A 20251-nucleotide genomic window follows, 5' to 3' on the forward strand; every position below is an offset into this window, starting at 1 on the left:
TTACTGTATGTAACGAAATTCATTATACAGATATGATTCCTGTCTTCAATTGAAATTATCCTCTCTGCTCTCTCCCTCTGCTCTCTCTCTCTCGGATCTCTCTCTCTCGTCTCTTTCATTTTCTCTGTCTTTCATTCTCTTCTCTTTCATTCTCTTCTGTCATTTTCTCTCTCTCTTTCCCGGTGTCTCTCGATCATCTTCTCTCTTCTCTCTTATCTCGTTTCTTTCTTTTCTTCTCTCTCTCTTTCTTTCTTCTTTCTACCTCTCTTTCTTTCTCTCTCTGCTCTTCTTCTTTCCTCTCTACATTTTTTTTTCTTGTTCGGTCTCTCTCTTCTCTCCCTCTGGCTCTCAATTTCTTTTCTCTCTCTCTCTCTGCTCTCCTCTCGTCGTCGTCTCTTCTCTCTCTCCTCTCTCTCTGCATCTGCTGTCTCCTCTGCTCTTTTCCCTCTCGTCATTCTATCTTGCTCTTCCTCTCTTTCTCTCTCTTTCTTTCTTTCTTTTCTCTCTCTTTCTTTCTCTCTCTCTTCTCACTCTCGTCGTCTTCTCGCTCTCTCTCTGTCCTCTCTCCGATTTCTTTCTCTCTCTTTCTTTTCTTTCTTCTCTCTTTCTCTTGTTTTCTCTTCTCTTCTCTTCGCTCTCTCTTCCACTCTTTGTTTAGGTTAAGTTCCCTAATAAGTGAATTCAACTGTTTGAGTAAGAAGATACTGAAAGCTGTCTCGCAGCAGCAAGGCCAGCATAGTTTTGGTGAGTTGTGATTGTTCTAGCACTAGTATGTGTAAGTCTTTCTCCACTACAATTCCAAGTCACTATACTATCATTAATTGATGATATTGGTTTTTTAATGTATTATGATGGATAAATGAGAACAATGTGTTTTAATGGATTACGTTTAACCAGCGGGTGGAGGCTACTCTGTTTATTTAATTGTTTGTATTGTCGATACAATTAAAACTACATCTGTTTTCTCTTTGCACTGCACCGCCCAAAAAATACCCACCATTTTAGAACTATTAACTGTACTTACAATACTGCCATATTTAGAATTTGGAACTTACTGATCATCAGTATACATCAAAACTGTTCCTACTTTACATATTTGGTAGGACATTGGCATTGTGTATCTTAGTCACACATATACKATATGGCCTATTTATGTGTTTAATTCAATTGATAGAAACAATACATTTGGAAGCAACATCTAATTTGTGTATATACACATTCACATAATCTAATAAATTAACAAGAAATCATACTATCAACCCAGCCTCTCTCCGGTATTACCCCTTATAGTTAGTTCCCTGTTACAAGTCAATCATTTTGAAATGATTAAGAGCCAATCAGAGCATCGTTTGTTGACTGAGTCGGCAACCAGTACATTCAAAGTTTCCTGAAACATCTGAAGAATGCAATCCATAGAAGCAATAATKATTTTGACCCCAAAGTTACTGATATAAATAGATAAAAAATACATTCTCACCACCAATATATGGTATATGTTGATGTATTCCAGACCATTTCAAGAGCGTGAGAATATTACCTGATACACACAGCCCTCTGTCTGTTTTGAGAGAGATATTTCAGATCCCCACCCCCAAAAAATCACAACTACGGTAGAGTAGCCAGACTATTTTTCCACAACGAAAGCCAATTTACTAAATAATCGATTGCTATTTCATTGTAGTTCACCCAACATTATTAGGCTCTGCTAGAGTCTACTCTGTTRCTTAAAATCACCCTGGAATAGGTCTGTTTTATAATCAACTGAATACAATTAATATACAAATATCTCAAAACAGCAGATGTAACTAATGTATACATCTAAACCATTCCAGTTGCAAAGAGGAACCAGACAAGGGTGTRCATTTTCACCGTTGTTATTTGCTAACGGGCATCAAGTATAAATTATGSTGTTATAACATTATTCTCAATGCTGATGCCCCTTTTGAACAYTTAGYAAAGGATGGGATACAACATTTATTTCCATTTGTTGCTGTCYAAAGAGAACCCTGCAACTCCATTTTTGCCCAATATTTTTACATTAATTGAGAGTAGTCCCTTTACAGTATGTACTCAAATAGCTTCTGAAGTGTTGTTGATTGTGTGATCATCAATGGTACGGCTGTTTTTTTTCTATTTCCTGAAAAGTTTACGTTTTGGAGATACCAGGTTTACTTACTGTACATCAGCGACGATTTGTCCYTTTGAATAATATCAAAAAACAGTCTTAACATCTTTCATTTGTCAATTTTGAGATTTAATATTTTGCYGATATGTGATGATAGTATAACAGGCCAGAGCTCTTGAGAGTATAGCTGTGGTCTGTGACAATGGGTATATCATTTTCAGTGCTCTGAATCCCAAATTTGACAACACTAAAATGTCCATCTTTTAAAATAGTCTGTATGTTGATTAATTGCATGTAAAAATGATTGTGTGACAATTATTCAGCCCTTGTTGGTTACATCACAATGTCAATCACTCTGATCCCAGAGGCTACTGATCTTGTTATTGGCCAGTCCAAGACGCTTCACTTTTTCCCGCAAGGCTTCACGTTTCCGGCCAATCTCTGATTCCTCCTTCAGCATCTCGTCCAAGTCTTCTCTGTTCAGCAGGCCCAACATCTCACTGGACAGGATCCTGGCTGACTCCTTCAGGATGAAGTAACGAATCAGCATGGGCACCTGGTCCGCCAGTCGCTGCACCACGATCTGAGAGAGTGAGACGGGAGAGGAGAGGAAGGGCGGGAGGGAGAGGCGGGAGGGAGGGAGAGGAGAGAGGGAGAGGGGAGGTGGGAGGGAGAGAGTCCAGGGTGAGGGCTAACGATTAGATGTAAACATTGGTTTCATCAAAGCTAGCGTGTGAACATCAGAGCTAGTAAGCGATCGAGTTGTTATGGGTTAGTTAGTGGGGGTTAGTTAGCGACTTGGAGTCAGCTATGTTAGCCACTACGGTTAGTAGAGTTAAAGGGATTGGCTTTAGATTAACAACACGCTGGGATTCGTACTGCTGCCGCCCCAACCATCTCCACATCATCTTTTCATTCAAAATACAATTTCTCCTCACTGGCGCTAGAGAGTGCTGCATGATTTTCCTCCTGCCACAACTCCTCCTGTGCTCTTTAATCGAGACATAGCTACTGTACTTTGGATCTCCATGTTGGAACTAGTGTTGCGTTGTACCTCAAAGTATGAATTGAGGAGTTCAGGGTACTTGCTCCTGGTGTCATAACCTGAGCAGTCAGTTTCCCCTGGGGTTGCCGTCTGTTACAAAATTCCTTTTATGTTCATGAACCCCCAACATGAATAGTTGTTCTACGAACAATTATGCTGTCCTTAATTTGGTCTTAATACCGAGACGTGAGTAGCTGATCTACGAGCAGTGACATTGTCCTCTCAGATCACGGACACCATAGGCATGAATAGTTGCCATATGAACAACAGTAAATGTCTCATGTTGGTACCTCAAAGTATGAATTGAGGAGTTCAGGTACTTGCTCCTGGTGTCATAACCTGAGCAGTCAGTTTCCCTGGGGTTGCCGTCTGTGTTGGCCGTCAGTGTTCGGGCAAAGATTTCATCCTGTGTGTACATATGCATCTCCATCTCAAACTGCTCCTCGATCCTGTCCATCACAGTGGTTAACTGCTGTTTATGGATGTCATCAATGTTGGCCTGAGGAGATTAAAACAAAGAGTAAGGATGTAGTATATTTAAAAATAAATAAAAAACGATGTAAAAAAACTCATTTCACGTAATATAGGTGTAGAAACGCTATTCACAAAATTAAAATGAGTAAAAAAACAAAACAAAAAACAGCTTTTAGACGGATGTGCAGTGTGTATTGTGACAGATCATACCACAGCTGTTAATGTACGTTACGTTACCATTGAAAAACGCTGAAGGCAAGGATAATTCTCAAAGCAGTTTCTGGACACAACAGAAAAGTGCTTCTGTACCAGATCTGAAAAACACATACAGATGCATAACGTTAACGACTTAAAATGTTTTCCCTTACCTCGATCACTAAGGTACTATTCAATTCTTACCTCGATCACTAAGGTACTATTCAATTCCCTTACCTCGATCACTAAGGTACTATTCAATTCAAAGTTGCTTTATTGGCATGACATTCAGGCAGTATGTATTTCCAAAGCATCCAAAACATTTACAATTACAAGACATACAAATGGAAAGAAAAAGAAAAGCATGAATGGGAGTGTTTGTTGTCTTCGACTAGCAGGGGGTCTCTGGACGGTTGTGTCATTCACCTCCTACACCCGAACCCACCACCACGGAGTGAGGATCAGTATCATGTGGAGGTAATTGAGTGTTTTGTGTGTTAAAAAATAAATATATCAAAAGTAAATAATGTAATGATGTACATCCAAAGAATAGCATGTGTGTGTGTTCTATCTAATGGTCACTCACTGTCCCTCACTGTCCCTCACTGTTCCTCACTGTCCCTCACTGTCTCTCACTGTCCCTCACTGTCTCTCACTGTCCCTCACTGTTCCTCACTGTCTCTCACTGTCCCTCACTGTCCCTCACTGTCCCTCAAGCTATGACATGATGAAACATTTTTGCCAAATATTACTGTATTAAAAACAAAGTCAGTACAGTTAAAAATGAAGTGAAAGTACCTTTGATTTTCTGTAGTGTGTCCATAGCTGGATTTTTCAGTTCCCCCACCAGGTTTTGAACAACGCTTTCGAATAAAGTGTAGTTACTGAAACCAGGAAGTTCTCTTCCCCTGTGCTTCTGGTCAAATTCATTGACCACATCTTGGGTCATTTTGTGGTCTAAATTGAGGGAAATGGAAGTTAAATCATTTTAGTGTAAAATAAATTAWATCATGAGACATAAAACTATTGTGTTACATTACTTATGTGAATAAGTATTTTGATTACCATATTTGAATTTATTTATGAGGTGGTGCATGCTTACACAGTTACCAGCATTACATCTGTTTATAGTATAAGTACAAACCATGAATATTTGMGAAATAAAGTGAAAACAGTTATTCCTGTGCCAAATATCCCGACAATAACKTGTTTATCGATTTAAAATTGTATACTTACAGCCTGCCTTGGACTGTCCAAGCTTTTCAAACCATTTTGCAAATATTTTTTGCATGTTAATGAATAGATTTTCATCGGTTTTTAGCTCCCCTCTGCACAGCTGATCGATCTTGTAATTGAACTGTTTTATCACCTGAGGGGGGAAACAGAACACAGGAAATAGCCGGTGATGTGTTTTTTTTAAACCAGCTTTACAGACTCAAGCTTTTCATTTTATATGAAAAGGAAGCAGTTCCTGATTCATACTGAAACAACTTTATATTAAAGATGACAGCTGATAGGTTTAAGTGGTTACTCACCTCAATAAGGTACTTCCTCTTCTCTGCAGGATCCACGGGAGGACCACCCTCATACTTAGTCAATTCCGTCTGATAAACRCACAGCTGCTGTTTTATCTGATCAGACATCTGTGGCATTGATTTCTGAAAGACAAAAAAAAAACACGGTTTCATCTGATATATAACATTATTGTCATTCAAGAAGCCTTAAGCACCTATTCTGGTTGCTACTGCCCCCTAGGGATGGGATGTGGAAGTGTTCTATCTCACTGTGCTCCTAAGCCAATAACGACCTCCATTCCTAACTAGAATGCATAAGGGGACAYATGATTAGAAGTTGGCCTAACTTGGATGTGGTTGACCAGGGTTTGGGTGAGTCTAGCGGCTAGGCACTTGGTGGTTACCCTTTCTTCATCCAGGAGGGAGCTATACATTGAAAAAGAGAGAYAGAGAGACAAGATATAGTAGKAGAACATACATTGTAACTGAGTGTCAAGAGGTCGAGAAACAAGTAAACAGTTCACCTGAATTCGTCGTGATTTTCGAAGAAGTCCCTCTCCTCCTCAATTGCATCGTTTATGGTGACGCCGTCATTAATTTGTTTCTGACCACGACATTTCACAATAACGTAGCCCATATTGAGAGGGATGATTTTATTGCGAACAATGTCCAACACATCCTTCTCTGTTCCCCTGTCAATCAGGTCTGGTTTCGTCAGAATGGCTGTCAGACAAAAAGACACAAATTAAAAAACGTTACTCTTAGAGCACACCAACAACACATTGAAGACATTTCAGTGCAAATAAACCTTTCCTGTAGTATGTTATTATTATTATTTAGTCTACGTTATATGATTTCTTTACCTAAAGTTCTTGTGCCTTCAGGATCCACTTCTTTGGCCATTTTCAGAGCTTCTGTTGTTGCTATGTCAACATTGCAWGGCACCACCACCAAGTTAATGGTTTTTTGTTTTGATAAGATTTTCAGAATGAGACGTTTGATCTAGAGAAAAGCCAGAAGAGCATGACTGGCGTGGTTTTGTTTTAATCAATCTTGGTAATGTCACTTTTTTTAAATGTTTTAATGTGACACATGTTTTGTATGAATATGCCGAGATCACACTACTTGAATCGAAAAGATTGGCTAGAATCCAAAAGTGATCAAAATCAASACTTACTTGGGCTCCAATGTCTTCTGGTTGTCCRTGTACAGGTACCCTGGCGATCCCAGGTAAYTCTATCAGAGTGAGGTCACACACCGAAGAGGACATGATCTTCAAACTGATCCGTTCATCACATATCCCCACTCCCTCTCCAGCTAACTCGTTCTGGGCTGTTAAATCAAATTGAAGAAATATAGATGTACACTAGAACCTCAATGGATTGACCAGTCAAAACGAACAGGCACTATCGAACTGGGACAATTTTTTTTAAACCCACAAAAAAAGCATAATTACTGCCGTCTACAGACCAATGTAAATGTTGTTTACATGTACTAAACACATTGCATATGTTCAAGATCTGGCTAAATGATCAGAAAATGCATGTAAATATGCAATACATCATTTCTACAAGATTTTATGCTATTTTTTTAAATAGATTACACAAATAGTAACATTTAATCTAACCTTTTTAATGCAATAAATCGTTTCTACAAGAGTTTATGCTATTCTTTAAATAGATTACACAAATAGTAACATTTAATCTAACCTTTTTTTATGCAATACATCGTTTCTACAAGAGTTTATGCTGTTTTTAAGTAGATTATACAAATATGAACATTTAATCTAACCTTCTTTAACGTGTTCCGCGACTTCTGAGGGGTCACCAATATTAATACGTTTGTCTCTGTATGAGATGACAGCCTTCCACGCCACTCCGCTGACATAACAGAGTCTGAGTTCCAGTGGACACCTYGTGACAATACCTGGAAATMAACATGAAATTACAATACAACCAYCGCTATGCAAAAAGGTTTTCTGGTGAGCATTGATCTGTGCAGCGGCAGACTGAAACAATAACAATAATAATAATAATAACAATAATAATAATAACAATAATAATAATAACAATAATAATCATAATAATAACAATAATAATAATAGGCCGGGAATTTGACTCCATCCCAGGCCATCCTGTTCAAGCAAACCACCAGACCGCTAATTTTGTAGGCTAACCCTATTTGTTGATGTAACGGGTACCAAACTAGTTATACATTTGGCCACTATGTTCATTTGGGAAGAAAGTTATCCACATTACAAAATACAAACATTTGGGACTGACCAACAAGTAGCCTCTCTGAACACAGAGTTTTCAAGGTATGCTATTGGCTATGGGTGCACCTTTAAAAACTCACTAGGAATACACCAATCATAGCACATACAAATGTACAAGGCTAGACACACAAAACAATTAGCCTACACTTTTTAAAAAGAGAAGGAGATATACAGAGTTAGCTCAAATGTTCAAATTATTATCTTTATATTCAAGCATCAAGCATATCAAAAGTATTAAAAAAACTTCACACACATTCACTGAACTTGAACATAAGCTACAACAATGTAAGTGAGTATAATAGAAAAGTCGAAAAAGCACTCCTCTACAAAAAAAACTTAGATTACAATGTTTCCTCACTGGTGTCCATAAAGCCAACAGCACACAATAAACACATCTAAACACTGAGTCAATGAAATTGAACATTGGCTACATAACTGCAAGTATAATACGAAAATCCACAAAACATGCCTCTGTACAAAAGTTTTAACTCACAGCAAAATGTTCTTTCACCCTTGTCAGCCTGTGAAAGGAAGAGTCATAGCAGAGCTCCTTCAGAGTAACCAGGAAGTAATTACCACTAGTAACAATATAAGCTCAAAAAACGTGCCATGATTGTCGGCCATGTTTTCCAAGTTATATGCYGCTTRGTGTCTGTGTCCTCTGTAGCTAAGCCCACGTTTACCAATAACTTTAACTACATCAATCACACGTTCCGTGACCTGRCTCCTCTTTCTGACCTGGTRRCGTTGAACTGACATTATCACTCAGAAGGGTACGGATGTCTGCTTTGCTGGCTCTGAGGAAAAAAGTATTCTGCACTTTCTCTATGGGTCTTGTTTCTCTCATGTTCCTGTACTTTCTGATGGGCATGTTTCCAGGCCTGCATGCCTCCTTTGACAAATGCYCTATCACTGGCTGAAGGTTTTGCGATTGCAAGACATACTGAGCAGAACAAGGAGGGAGTTACTTCATAGTAGGTCAGCCATTTTCTGTTTGTTCCATCTTTAGAGTGGAATACATTGTCCCTTTCTATTGTCTCTGTCTCTCTGTCTCTCTGTCTCTCTGTCTCTCTCTCTCTCTCTCTCTCTCTCTCTTGCTCTGCAGAATGAGATTAACATTGTAAATAACCTCAACTTAAACTTGTATTACTTGTGCAGTCATCGATTGTATGCCTCCATCCGATTACATTCCTACTGATAATCTCATAAATGAAGCACATATTAATCTAAAAATCATAGCCTACATGTTTAGGTTTGTGCTCTGAAGTTGTACCTGGAGGTTCCTGCTCTGAGTCTGACTCTGAACTGACCACCATCTACAGTTCTGCCACCTGAAGCTCTGGTGCTGCTGCTTCCTTCTCCACCTTTGCAAAGAAAATACTCTATAATCATACTCACTATCATTAGTGTATCAGTAGGCTACATTAATACAGCTCTAAAAAAAAAAATAAGAGTGGTCTCTTAATTTGGAGTGGCCTCTTAATTTTTCCCAGAGCTGTATATTATTGTAACTTGTAATGCTGGTACTAATGGCGCTAATGATCTTTGTCATTGCCTGTGCTGTGTCACACAGGCTACTGTGTTACGTTCATGGATGTATTATGGTTACGTTACTGTAGCCTGTTTCGCTGTACAGTGTATATGTGCACTTTCCCTAGTTTATGTGGCATGAGTCATGACCGAATGCTGGCAAGTCCATAGTCTATGTTTACTTTTTTTTACTAGTTGAAACATATTGCCTTCAATGTCATATTATGATCGCTATGTTGCCCTCATTGCTATGATATAATTCCTCCACGAAGACGTAAGACGTGCAAACTGTTTAGTCTACCGGCCGTTGTGTCACTATTATTAGCTAGGCTACTTAGCTAGCCATGCTGGGTGTCAGTGTGTGTGGTGTAGCTAATGTTTTTGACTGACCTGGTCCCTTACTGGCGAACATGTCGCTTATTTTGCAGCGTCTGTGGCAAGGGCCTTTCTCTTTTTTTATATTCTCTCCCTCTCTGCTCCACCTTTCCTCTTCTGACTTTCCATTTCGCCGTGCGACTTGTCTAAAKTGTTATCCGTAGAGAGGCAGGTAGACCGTAGACGGTTGCTATGTGCGTCGCGGAGAGACCTGATGTCATTTTTGGTGCGGGAACACTGCAGCGAGAGTCGCGCCTGATGCGTGGATTCTCCGTCAACTCATTCCTGCTTGCTATATTATCGCTGGTCAAGTTGACTATTCACCGCAGGCCAAAACGACCCTCAGGCCACCGGGAAATGTCCCGGTGCTCCCGACAGCCAGTCCGCCATTGGATCCGTCTCAGGTCTTGTGGAAACTCTGTTAGGTGCATGCGTGTAATTGCTATTTGACGTGGGGACAACAGCAAACCACTGTCAGGGCAGCCAGGAGGGCTGAATGCACSGCACCAGTAGGTCAACGCACCATTATAAAAACTACTTTCAAAACTTTGTTGTTTTATTAAATTAAGTATTTCAAATGTCATAGTATATCCTTATAGGTAACAATGTCACAAGGATAATCTAGTTTAATTTATAACAAAGCTTTTTTTGTCAAAATAGACCAACAACAACAAAGAAATATGGGCCAAAAAATTTACATTCACTCAAGTAATGGAAGAATTCCGATAACTGCATTGCTATATAGCCTATATAACATATATATATATATATATATCCATCCATAATAACATATATATATAGCCTATATAACATATATATATAGCCTATATAAACATATATATCCTACCTATATAACATATATAATAGCCTATATAACATATATATATAGCCTATATAACATATATATATAGCCTATATAACATAATATATATAGCTATATAACCTATATAATAATACATATAATATAACATATATATTATATATATATCATCCATAATAACATATAATATATATAGCCTATATAACATATATATATAGTCTATATAACATATATATATAGCCTATATAACATATATATATAGCCTATATAACATATATATATATAGAGTATATAACATATATGTATATAGCCTATATAACATTGGGCGCCATGCAACAGAATATCTTACCATTTCCTCTGGGCAGTGCCACTCCAGATAGGGCCTCAAGCACAGAGCTCTTTCCTGAACTCTGGTCTCCCACCACAGCAATGGCTGGCAGTGGAAGGTCCTGATCTATTCCAATGGCTCTCAGGTAGTCTATTAAGTCAATGTAGGGCCTGACCCGCCCGGCCATCTGGTCCTGGAATAGCCCACTTGTTGGTTCACTGGAAAAGCATTAAAGCAATGAAATGTGCTTCTACATCTGCGTTGCTTGCTTGTTTGGGGTTTTAAGCTGGGTTTCTGTATAAGCACTTTGRGACATCGGTTGATGTCAAAAGGGCTTTATAAATACGATTGATTGATTGAAATGATGAATGATTCGTTTAAATGACCCATGTATGGCTAAATAGATTTTCCACTGATTGGAACATACACAGGAACTATAACATGTTCTGTTAGTTACACTTTCACACTGTTTACTTAATACATGCATAAATAATTATCATGGACTAAAGGTTGAATCCTTTGCCAAATGCAGGTAATCAAAATTTCAGCTGACGTATTATTGCGTGAAAAATTTTAGTTACACATGCAGATTATTATTATTWWTTTTTTTATAAATGAGAGTTTTCAGAATATCTTCAAYTGTTGTGAGCAATACGGTGTTTCTGTGCATTGTTACGGTGCCTAAAGGAGTTACAAATAGAGCTAGTATGTCAAAATCACAACCTGCAATAACGTTACACCACCCTGATCCCATCCTCATGATTTGCTTATTTATCATTTCCTTGTTTATTATCCTTTCCCTCTCAACACAATATATCATCAAAGCACATTTTACATTTAGATTATGACTGTTTACTGTTGTAATTTATGTATATGCCCAGTTCCTAAACTTAGAATTTATATCAACAGAATCATATAAAATATATAATATTGTACACAAGAAGTATTCAAAAAGTGCAGCATACAAGTGGTTTGGATTAGTTTTAAAATAATCTCACCTCATTTTTTAAATTGAATTTCCAAGGAAACAAAAAGAGTTCATAAGATTATGTTCTCTTGGATGAAATCTCTTCTATGAAAATGATATGCTCAGTCACATGTATTTTGTCCTGAATACCCATAAACCTCAGAGTAGTTGGATATTGTTCCAAAGTGCTTGCACACCACCCATTCTCTTTCCTGATTGCTGATGGRGATATCCTCTGAGTTGTAAAATAATCTCCGTGGCATTCTATGACATTCTACTTACACCAGCGGTCAAACTTGCAAATTGAAGCAGTTTGGGTGTCAGGTCAATATTTAGAAGTTTGTCCCCCCTAGAAAAAATGTGTGTTGTCTGTTTTCTACTTCCAAAGTGATCTCTAATAAGTTTACAAGAACAAAATACTTTTTAAAAACTGAATTTAACGGGGCATTAAGCAAAAAACAAAAATCTGGGAGAAAACGGCCAGTGTCAGAAGACATAAACATCCGTTTGAGTCCCAGAATTGACAAAAAAGTGTAAATTGGATAACTTTGGTCATGAAGTCAGCATTTTTTTTAAACGAGAATGTATGATATTTATAGATTGGTTTATAGATTTGGATTGGATTATACTCAAAATAAGAAAAAAAACAGAAGTGTTTTAKAATGGCCAAAAATTCTCTTCTCAGTCAAATTTCTTAATTAGGAGGAAGAAAATCAAGGCAAAAATCTGTCAATTCAACCTTTCAGATCCCTGGCGGAGAAAGCAAACAGTGAATGGACATAACTTTATCTCTATAGGAAGAGCCAATCAGACATTCAGTCTCTGATCATCTCAGCAACAATAAAGGCTTTACATAAGAGTTTCAGTTGGCAACATTTGAAGAATGCAATCGATATAAACAGTGATCATTTTATAACCCTCRGACGTTTATTGATATCCATAAACTGTATGGCTACTTCACTGACATTCTCACCAACATTATCACCAGCAATGACCTTCATCAGTTAACATTTGTCTCATAAAAATGTGTAACTAACTTAATGTATTTTTTTTGTGTTTTCCATCTTCAGCAACAACAAAAAACATTCTAAAAAATCTCAGGTTCCTGGGTTCATGTCTTGGTCAGGGCCACCCCTGATTTCGCCAAGGCCCACTTTGGTGTCAGAAATGGGATTGCACTGAGTGAGGCCAATTAAACTGTTTCCTGTAGACGTGCTTTTCCCTCACCGAAGAAAGGGTGTAGTGTTGTGACTGTACAATACCTAGCGACCTCGCAAAGAGGTTTTGACCTTTTTGGCACATTGGTTTAAAGGGTCGTTCCACGAAATTAGTGCCTTTTGCGTCACTTCGATATTTTAAGTATAAATTGTGCACAAATATTGAATTGTAAAAGCCTGTGATATTGAATGAAGTGCCCTTTAATATAGAACACATGAACAATTCAATAAATCAGATTGTTTTATATGAATAAAGACTCGCTAATTCATAATTTTGACGTATCTTCTAGGATGATTTTAACCCACCTAGCCCCATAGTTTCTCCAAGTCTCCCAATCATTGTAACGCAACCATGTGCCACATTTTAAGGTCTACCCTGTTACGTGAACTGAACTCTTGTTTTAATATGGTGAATACTTTTTTTTCTCCAAAAGAAACATTGAATATCTAATAGTCAAATCATGGTGTAAAAACAGGTGAGCTGCTTCTACTTTTCCTGGTGTTTTGTGGTGGAAAACTGAGCAAGTTGAGCATAACACATTTTTAACTATTGTAATTTTTTTGTGAAGCTTGTATTCAATTGCCCCTTCTCTGTTGCACACAACAAGCTTCCATTCCTCCTGTCACAAAGGGGATTTATGGCTGATTTAAGATAATTTCAATCCCTATTATATTAATAGGCACTTACTATATTTTTTTAAATTATTTAACATCTTAAGACGTGTTTTTTATAAAATTGAACATGTGCTCTTTATGACAGAACTTTAAAATTAGGTGAAATAACATGTTTTTTGTGTGTTTTTTTTTACCAAGTTACACTCCAAAAAGGCACCTAATTGGTGGAACGATCCTAAAGATGTTAGACTGACAGTTGCAGGGACCTGTGTTCAAGACCTGGTRGGGGCTACCTCTCAAATCCGCCACAAGAAATTGTATTACATTTTACGAACATTTAATTTAAAAGTGCATTGTAATGTACTGAACAGCACACACAAGTACAGTTTAATCGAGTACAGGCTTAACCGAATGAACACCAGAGACAGAATGCAATATGGACTTTTATTTGTTATTGTTTAATTTTATTAAATAGTTTGGGCAATGGTCTCATCTCAGAGGAATGCTCCTTGGAGCCAAATGCCGATGACAGGTAGCCCGAAACCCCCCAACATAAATAACTTACTCACTAGGGAGAAGGGACACGGCGGAGCAACAGTTGGGTCTGAAGATTAAAAACAATGATAATTAGATGTAAAACAGATGCATGCGAAGAATAGAACATGCTGTAATGAAAAGTATTATATGAAATGTTTATTAATGAAAACGCACTGAGTGCAGAAATCAAACATTGTTTAATGTGATTGGTTGACCACGTAATGTGATATMTATGATTAGCATGAAACACTAGCTGAGCGTTGAACCCAATAGTGCCGAAATGCGGGAAAAGTCCCAGACTCAAAAGTCCCCGTCCAATTTAGACCAGCTGAGTGCTTCGCGAATTACAAATTAGAATAATGAAGGGCTCCTGCCACTATATGCACGAGTGAAATTGGATACTTGTTAACTAATGTAGCCATTGATAGCTATGGTAAAAGGACCATTGAGCTTAGAGGATAGTCAATAGATTGGGCCAGYCATATTAGGTGTAGCAGAGCATGACTGGTAACCTAGTGTCTGGAGAGTGAGGGTGGAATTATGTAAATGACTTACGAGGGAGAGGGGACGCAACTAAACAACAACTGGATCTAAAGATTGAAAACAATTATTKATTAGAGGTAAAAAAGAGATGCACGCAAGGAAAATAACAAAAGTGAGATTGTGCTGTAATGGAAAGTATTATATTACATGTTTTAAATAAAGCATGGCGCGCTGAGTGCCTGAATCAAACATTTGCTGATGTGTTTGGATGAAACACTACGTATGATGTAATGCGATTTGAACCCTATCATGCATGCAGTAATAGGGACACATGACAAAGTGTCTGACTCAACGCTTCAACCTTTAAAAAATGTATTATATATATTTTTTAACCTTTATTTAACTTGGCAAGTCAGTTAAGAACAAATTCTTATTTACAACGACACCCTACCGGGGAACAGTGGGTAAAATGACTTGTTCAGGGGCAGAATGACCTCGTCAACTCGGAGATTCGATCTCACAACCTTATCAGTTACTAGTCCAATGCTCTAACCACTAGGCTACCCTGCCACCACACATTGACCTGAGAAGATGGTTAATAGATTGGGTCTAACATATAAGATGTAAGGCACCTAGTGAGGCTGCTGTGGTTGTTGATCCAGTTCTGAACGAGTGACCAGCTGAGATGGTTGAGACGAAACACCTTTATATTACGAAAGAAGAGATGTAAAAGCAGATCGGGGGGGTTGAAGAGGAGGGATGAATAGAGAACGATGACGAGGAGCAGAGCAGGGTCATGCGTGAAGATATATTAGCATTAAAGCAAGAGAATGGATTGAGTGTCAATGCGAGCTATTATGATAGTCCCCCCCCGGGAACCTGATTTAGAATGCTTAAGAGTGAAGCTATAGTGATTAAGGTGAAAAGACCGGATCGATAAAACCTAAATCCCCTGAAGGAAGAAAAGTGATAGGAAACCCAGTAAGAAGTTGTCAACGCGGAGGGAAACCGCTTTGTCTGAGGGCTGCGAGTATACGCTGTAGAATAGAAAGTAGCTTAGTATCAGTCATGCTGATTGAATATGAATGGGCAAAAGTGGCACGAGACAAAGCAACAAGACCTAATAGTTGCCTGAAATACTGTGATTCACCTAGTGTGCTGTCGCTAGGCCTATGAGTTGAGGCCCACTATAGACTTACCATTTACCCGTAACGTAAGGCCAATGAACTGCAGACTACTGAGCCTGAAAATACCTTAAAAGTACAAGGATGGGAATCACCTTAGTAAACCTGTACTCAGAGGATCAGGCATGATCTGCAGCACATCCATAGAAACTGTAGGACCAACCGTGAAAAGGCACTTGAGTAAAAGTGTTAGGAAGTACTGACGTTCCAAATMAACCTTGCACACCAGCAGTAAGGGAACCACCGAGGTGGAATCCATTGCTGGGTAGCTTTAATTTGCAAACAGAGTTTGGTGACTGTGGGGACCAACCGTTGTTAGATGGGTAGGATGTTTGAAGCTTGCATAGAGAAGCATTTCATCAATCAGTTAGGGCAAGATGTAACCCTGTTTCTTAGAAACTTCACCTGTAACAAGGAAAGAAATGATTAGAATGATAATGAACATGAATAGGCTACAGGCAACATAACTGAAGTTGAAAGCCACGGTTCTTAATTGATTATTGGGACAGTGACAATAGTTTTGTTGTTTTGGCTCTGTACTCTGAAACGATACAATGCCTGTGAGGTTAAAGTGTCAGCTTTAATTTGAGGGTATTTTCATCCATATCGGGTGAACCGTTTAGAAATATACAGCACTTTTTGTACATAGTCACCCCATTTTAGGGAACCAAAAGTATTGAGACCAATTCACTTATATGTGTATTAAAGTAGTCAAAAGTTTAGTATTTGGTTCCATATTCCTACCACMCAATGATTACCTCAAGCTTGTGACTTCAAACTTGTTGGATGCATTTTCTGTTTGTTTTGGTTGTGTTTCAGGTGTTATGTGGCGTTCCCTACATTCAAATATAATTAATAGAGAGGAGAGAGTGATAGCGAGGGGAGAGGAAACAGCACAACGCGTTAAGGGGAAAGAGTAGGCTATGAGGTAAATAGGTAAAATGACATTCCGCACATTGGAAAGAGGAGAAGAAACAAGACACTACGCTGGTGATGATGATGATATGTTTGTATTCATTCCCACTGTGATATGTTTGTATTCATTCCCACTGTGATATGTTTGTATTCATTCCCACTATGAGGATGATATGTTTGTATTCATTCCCACTATGAGGATGATATGTTTGTATTCATTCCCACTGTGATATGTTTGTATTCATTCCCACTACAGTGATGATATGTTTGTATTCATTCCCACTATGATATGTTTGTATTCATTCCCACTATGACGATGATATGTTTGTATTCATTCCCACTACGCCTGTATAAAAGGAAACAAAGGGAATCATGTTATGGACGAAGATGAGCATTCAGACCAGCCTTCCGGCTCGAACTTTCGTAAAACTACATAAAAAATAATTCTGACATGTGATACGTGATCATATGAGCATAATGACACAATTAAATAATTAAGTAATAATAACTTTTGAAAGACGCAAGTCAGCATTCCAGCAACGGCAGATAGCAGCATAGTAAATCCGTAAAAACTTTATACCTTAACTGTAAGTTTATAAAAACGTACAGTATGAGTGACTCGAGTAATAAACCACAAATGATACACCGCTCAGTTTATCTTTTTGTCTCCTCCCTTTCTTCACATTCTTTGTCTTTATGTTTGTCAATTTCATTCTAAAAATCTAATCAAATCAAATATTATTTGTCACATGRGCCGAATACAACAGGTGTWGTAGACCTTACCGTGAAATGCTTAGTCCTTCACCAACAATGCGGGTTTAAGAAAAATGAGAGTTATGAAAAKAAATATTCACTGAATAAACTAAAGTAAAAAATAAAAGAGCAAAATTCAGGAGTCTTATTGCTTGGGGGTAGAAGCTATTCAAAAGTKTTTTGGTCATAGACTTGGCGCTCCGGTACKCTTGCCGTGCGGTAGCAGGGAGAACAGTCTATTACTAGGGTGGCTGGAGTCTTTGGCAATTTTTAGYGCCTTCCTCTGATACCGCCTGGTAAAGATGTCCTGGATGGCAGGAAGCTTGGCACCAGTAATGTACTGGGCTGTACSCACTACCCTRTGTAGCGCCTTGAGGTCAGAAGCCGAGCAGTTGCCATACCAGGCGGTGATGCAACCGGTCAGGATGCTCTCGATGGTGCAGCTGTAGAACTTTTTTGAGGATTTAGGACCCATGCCAAATCTTTTCAGTCCCTTGAGGGGGAAAAGGTGTTGTCGTACGCTCTTCACAAATGTCGTGGTGTGTTTGGAGCATGTTAGTTTGTTGGTGATGTGGACACCAAGGAACTTGAAGTTCTTAACCTGCTTCACTACAACCAATGAGAATGGGGGGTGGGTTGCTCGGTCCTCCTTTTCCTGTAGTCCACAATCATCTCCTTTGTCTTAATCACAATGAGGGATAGGTTGTTGTCCTGGCACCACACTTCCAGGTCTCTGACCTCCTCCCTATAGGCTGTCTCATCGTTGTCGGTGATCAGGCCTACCACCGCTGTGTCGTTGGCAAACTTAATGATGGTTTTGGAGTCGTGGTTCACCACGCTGTCATGGGTGAACAGGGAGTACAGGAGGGGACTAAGCACGCACCCCTGAGGGGCCCCCGTGTTGAGGATCAGCGTGGCAAATGTGTTGTTGCCTACCCTTACCACCTGGTGGCGGCCCGTGAGGAAGTCCAGGATCCAGTTGCAGAGGGAGGTGTTTAGTCCCATCCTCCTATCCTCATCTCTTGTTCACCAGCTATCTTCGCTCTTTTCCTTCTGTCTCTGTTGTTTTTTTTTACTTCTGTAACTACCTTTTTCTTATTCTGGTTTTCACAAATGACTATAAAAACCATCAAAGAGAAAGGAAATCATAAATGTCCACCTATTTATATACAGTGCATTCGGAAAGTATTCAGACCCCTTGACTTTTTCCAGATTTTGTTACGGTACAGCCTTACTCTAAAARGAATGAAATTGTTTTTCTTTCTCATCAATCTACAAACAATACAACATAATGCCAAAGGAACAGATTTTTTTCAATTTTATTTAAAAAATGTAATWWAAAAAAATCACATTTACATCAGTATTTAGACCCTTTACTCAGTACTTTGTTGAAGCACCTTTAACAGCGTTTACAGCCTTGAGTCTTTTTCGGTATGACGCTACAAGCTTGGCACACGTGTATTTGGGGAGTTTCTGCCATTCTTCTCTGCAGATCCTCTGCAGAGAAGACACAGTCTATTTGGACACAGTCTATTTTCAATAGTTCTATTTTGTTTGTTTTTACTCCTGTCCTACCCTCAACCTCTCCCATCTATTTCTGATGTCCTTCCTCTACCCTCAACCTCCCATCTATTTCTGATGTCAATCCGGTTTGATTTCTATTTCTCATATCTTTCAAACTGTGCTCTTTCACAACAGTTCTTAACCTTTTTACGTTTTACGCCTCTCCTGAGTCCGTACGGGAGTTGCAGCGATGGGACAAGACTGTAACTTCCAATTGGGGAGAAAGAAATAATGACTTGGGGTTTAAAGAATGGGCAAGAAAATATATTGTTAAAGTAATGGATTTATACAATGAAAAAGGGCTCATGTCCTTTTGAAGAACTAAAGGATATTTTTCGCTTACCACAAAAGCATTTTTTACAAATACTTACAATTGAGAAGCTTTATTTTTCCAGTCTAAAACAATCTGCCCTACAACCTCCTTTGACCACTTTAGAAACGTTCTCTGTTAATATGTGTCATGGGAGAGGTCAAATTACGTCATTATATGAGAAAATGCTATTATCGTGATTGCGGGGTAATCTGTAAAGATATTTTTTCCTGTTGTCTTTCCTGCCTTGTTAGAGCAGCCAAATACTGCACAGATATTGGCCATGGTGATGAGTCAACTAGTTTTAGGTACTATAATCATACAGCTTGGGGTAGCCACTCAGCTGTTGTTGACAGAAGGATTGATGTGGTGGTCTTCCAAAATGGCCYCCAGTAAGCGTCATACATCACCATGGCAACCCTCTAAAGTGGCTTTTGAAAGACGCAAGTCAYCATTCTTCCAACGACAGATAGCAGCATAGTAAATCCATAAAAACGTTATACCTTACTGTAAGTTTATAAAAATGTACAATATGAATGACTCAAGTAGTAAACCACAACTGGTATATGGCATTACTGCTTACCGGCCCAACCCGACTCTGTTTTTCTTTTTGTCTCCTCCCTTTCTTCAAATGATTTGTCTTTATGTTGTCACCTTTATTCCCATCATCTTCTCTTGTTCACCAACTGTCTTCTTTCTTTCCATCTGTCTGCGTCTTTGTTTTTAACTTCTGTAACTACCTATTTACTTATGTGAGAATGCTATTCATTGACTACAGCTCAGCGTTCAACACCATAGTGCCCTCAAAGCTCATCAATAAGCTAAGGACCCTGGGCCTAAACACCTCCCTCTGCAACTGGATCCTGGACTTCCTGATGGGCCGCCCCTGCATGTGACTAATAAAATTTGATTTGATTCTTCTGTTTTCACAAATGACAATAACAACCCTCAAAGGAAATCATAAAAGTCGGCCAATATACTGCATGTAAAGATTTTATAGGATTATAGCTTTACTACAGTACCTAA

The 20251-nt window shown here is 38.6% G+C and overlaps 1 protein-coding gene across 2 annotated transcripts; it reads right to left on the minus strand.

Annotated features, from left to right (window-relative positions):
• Positions 1 to 2232: 2232 nt before the first annotated feature.
• LOC112069135 (interferon-induced GTP-binding protein Mx3) lies at positions 2233 to 11817 on the minus strand. Of its 2 annotated transcripts, XM_070438427.1 has the most exons (14): positions 11680 to 11817; positions 10703 to 10899; positions 7145 to 7279; positions 6531 to 6685; positions 6217 to 6355; positions 5878 to 6076; positions 5701 to 5779; positions 5375 to 5497; positions 5076 to 5208; positions 4638 to 4796; positions 3882 to 3958; positions 3510 to 3669; positions 3180 to 3247; positions 2233 to 2708 (listed from the first exon to the last, which is right to left on the minus strand). In XM_070438427.1, the coding sequence occupies exons 1-14, from the start codon at positions 11682 to 11684 to the stop codon at positions 2472 to 2474; spliced, it is 1866 nt and encodes a 621-aa protein (XP_070294528.1). In that variant the 5' UTR covers positions 11685 to 11817; the 3' UTR covers positions 2233 to 2471. The 2 variants fall into 2 exon arrangements, with proteins under 2 accessions (XP_070294528.1, XP_070294527.1); XM_070438426.1 differs by lacking the exons at positions 2233 to 2708; positions 10703 to 10899; positions 11680 to 11817 and adding an exon at positions 9549 to 9925 and having other exon boundaries at positions 3180 to 3669.
• Between the last annotated feature and the right edge of the window lie 8434 nt (positions 11818 to 20251).

This window comes from Salvelinus sp. IW2-2015, unplaced genomic scaffold, assembly GCF_002910315.2.
Source record: "Salvelinus sp. IW2-2015 unplaced genomic scaffold, ASM291031v2 Un_scaffold915, whole genome shotgun sequence".
Classification (NCBI taxonomy): Eukaryota; Metazoa; Chordata; class Actinopteri; order Salmoniformes; family Salmonidae; genus Salvelinus; species Salvelinus sp. IW2-2015.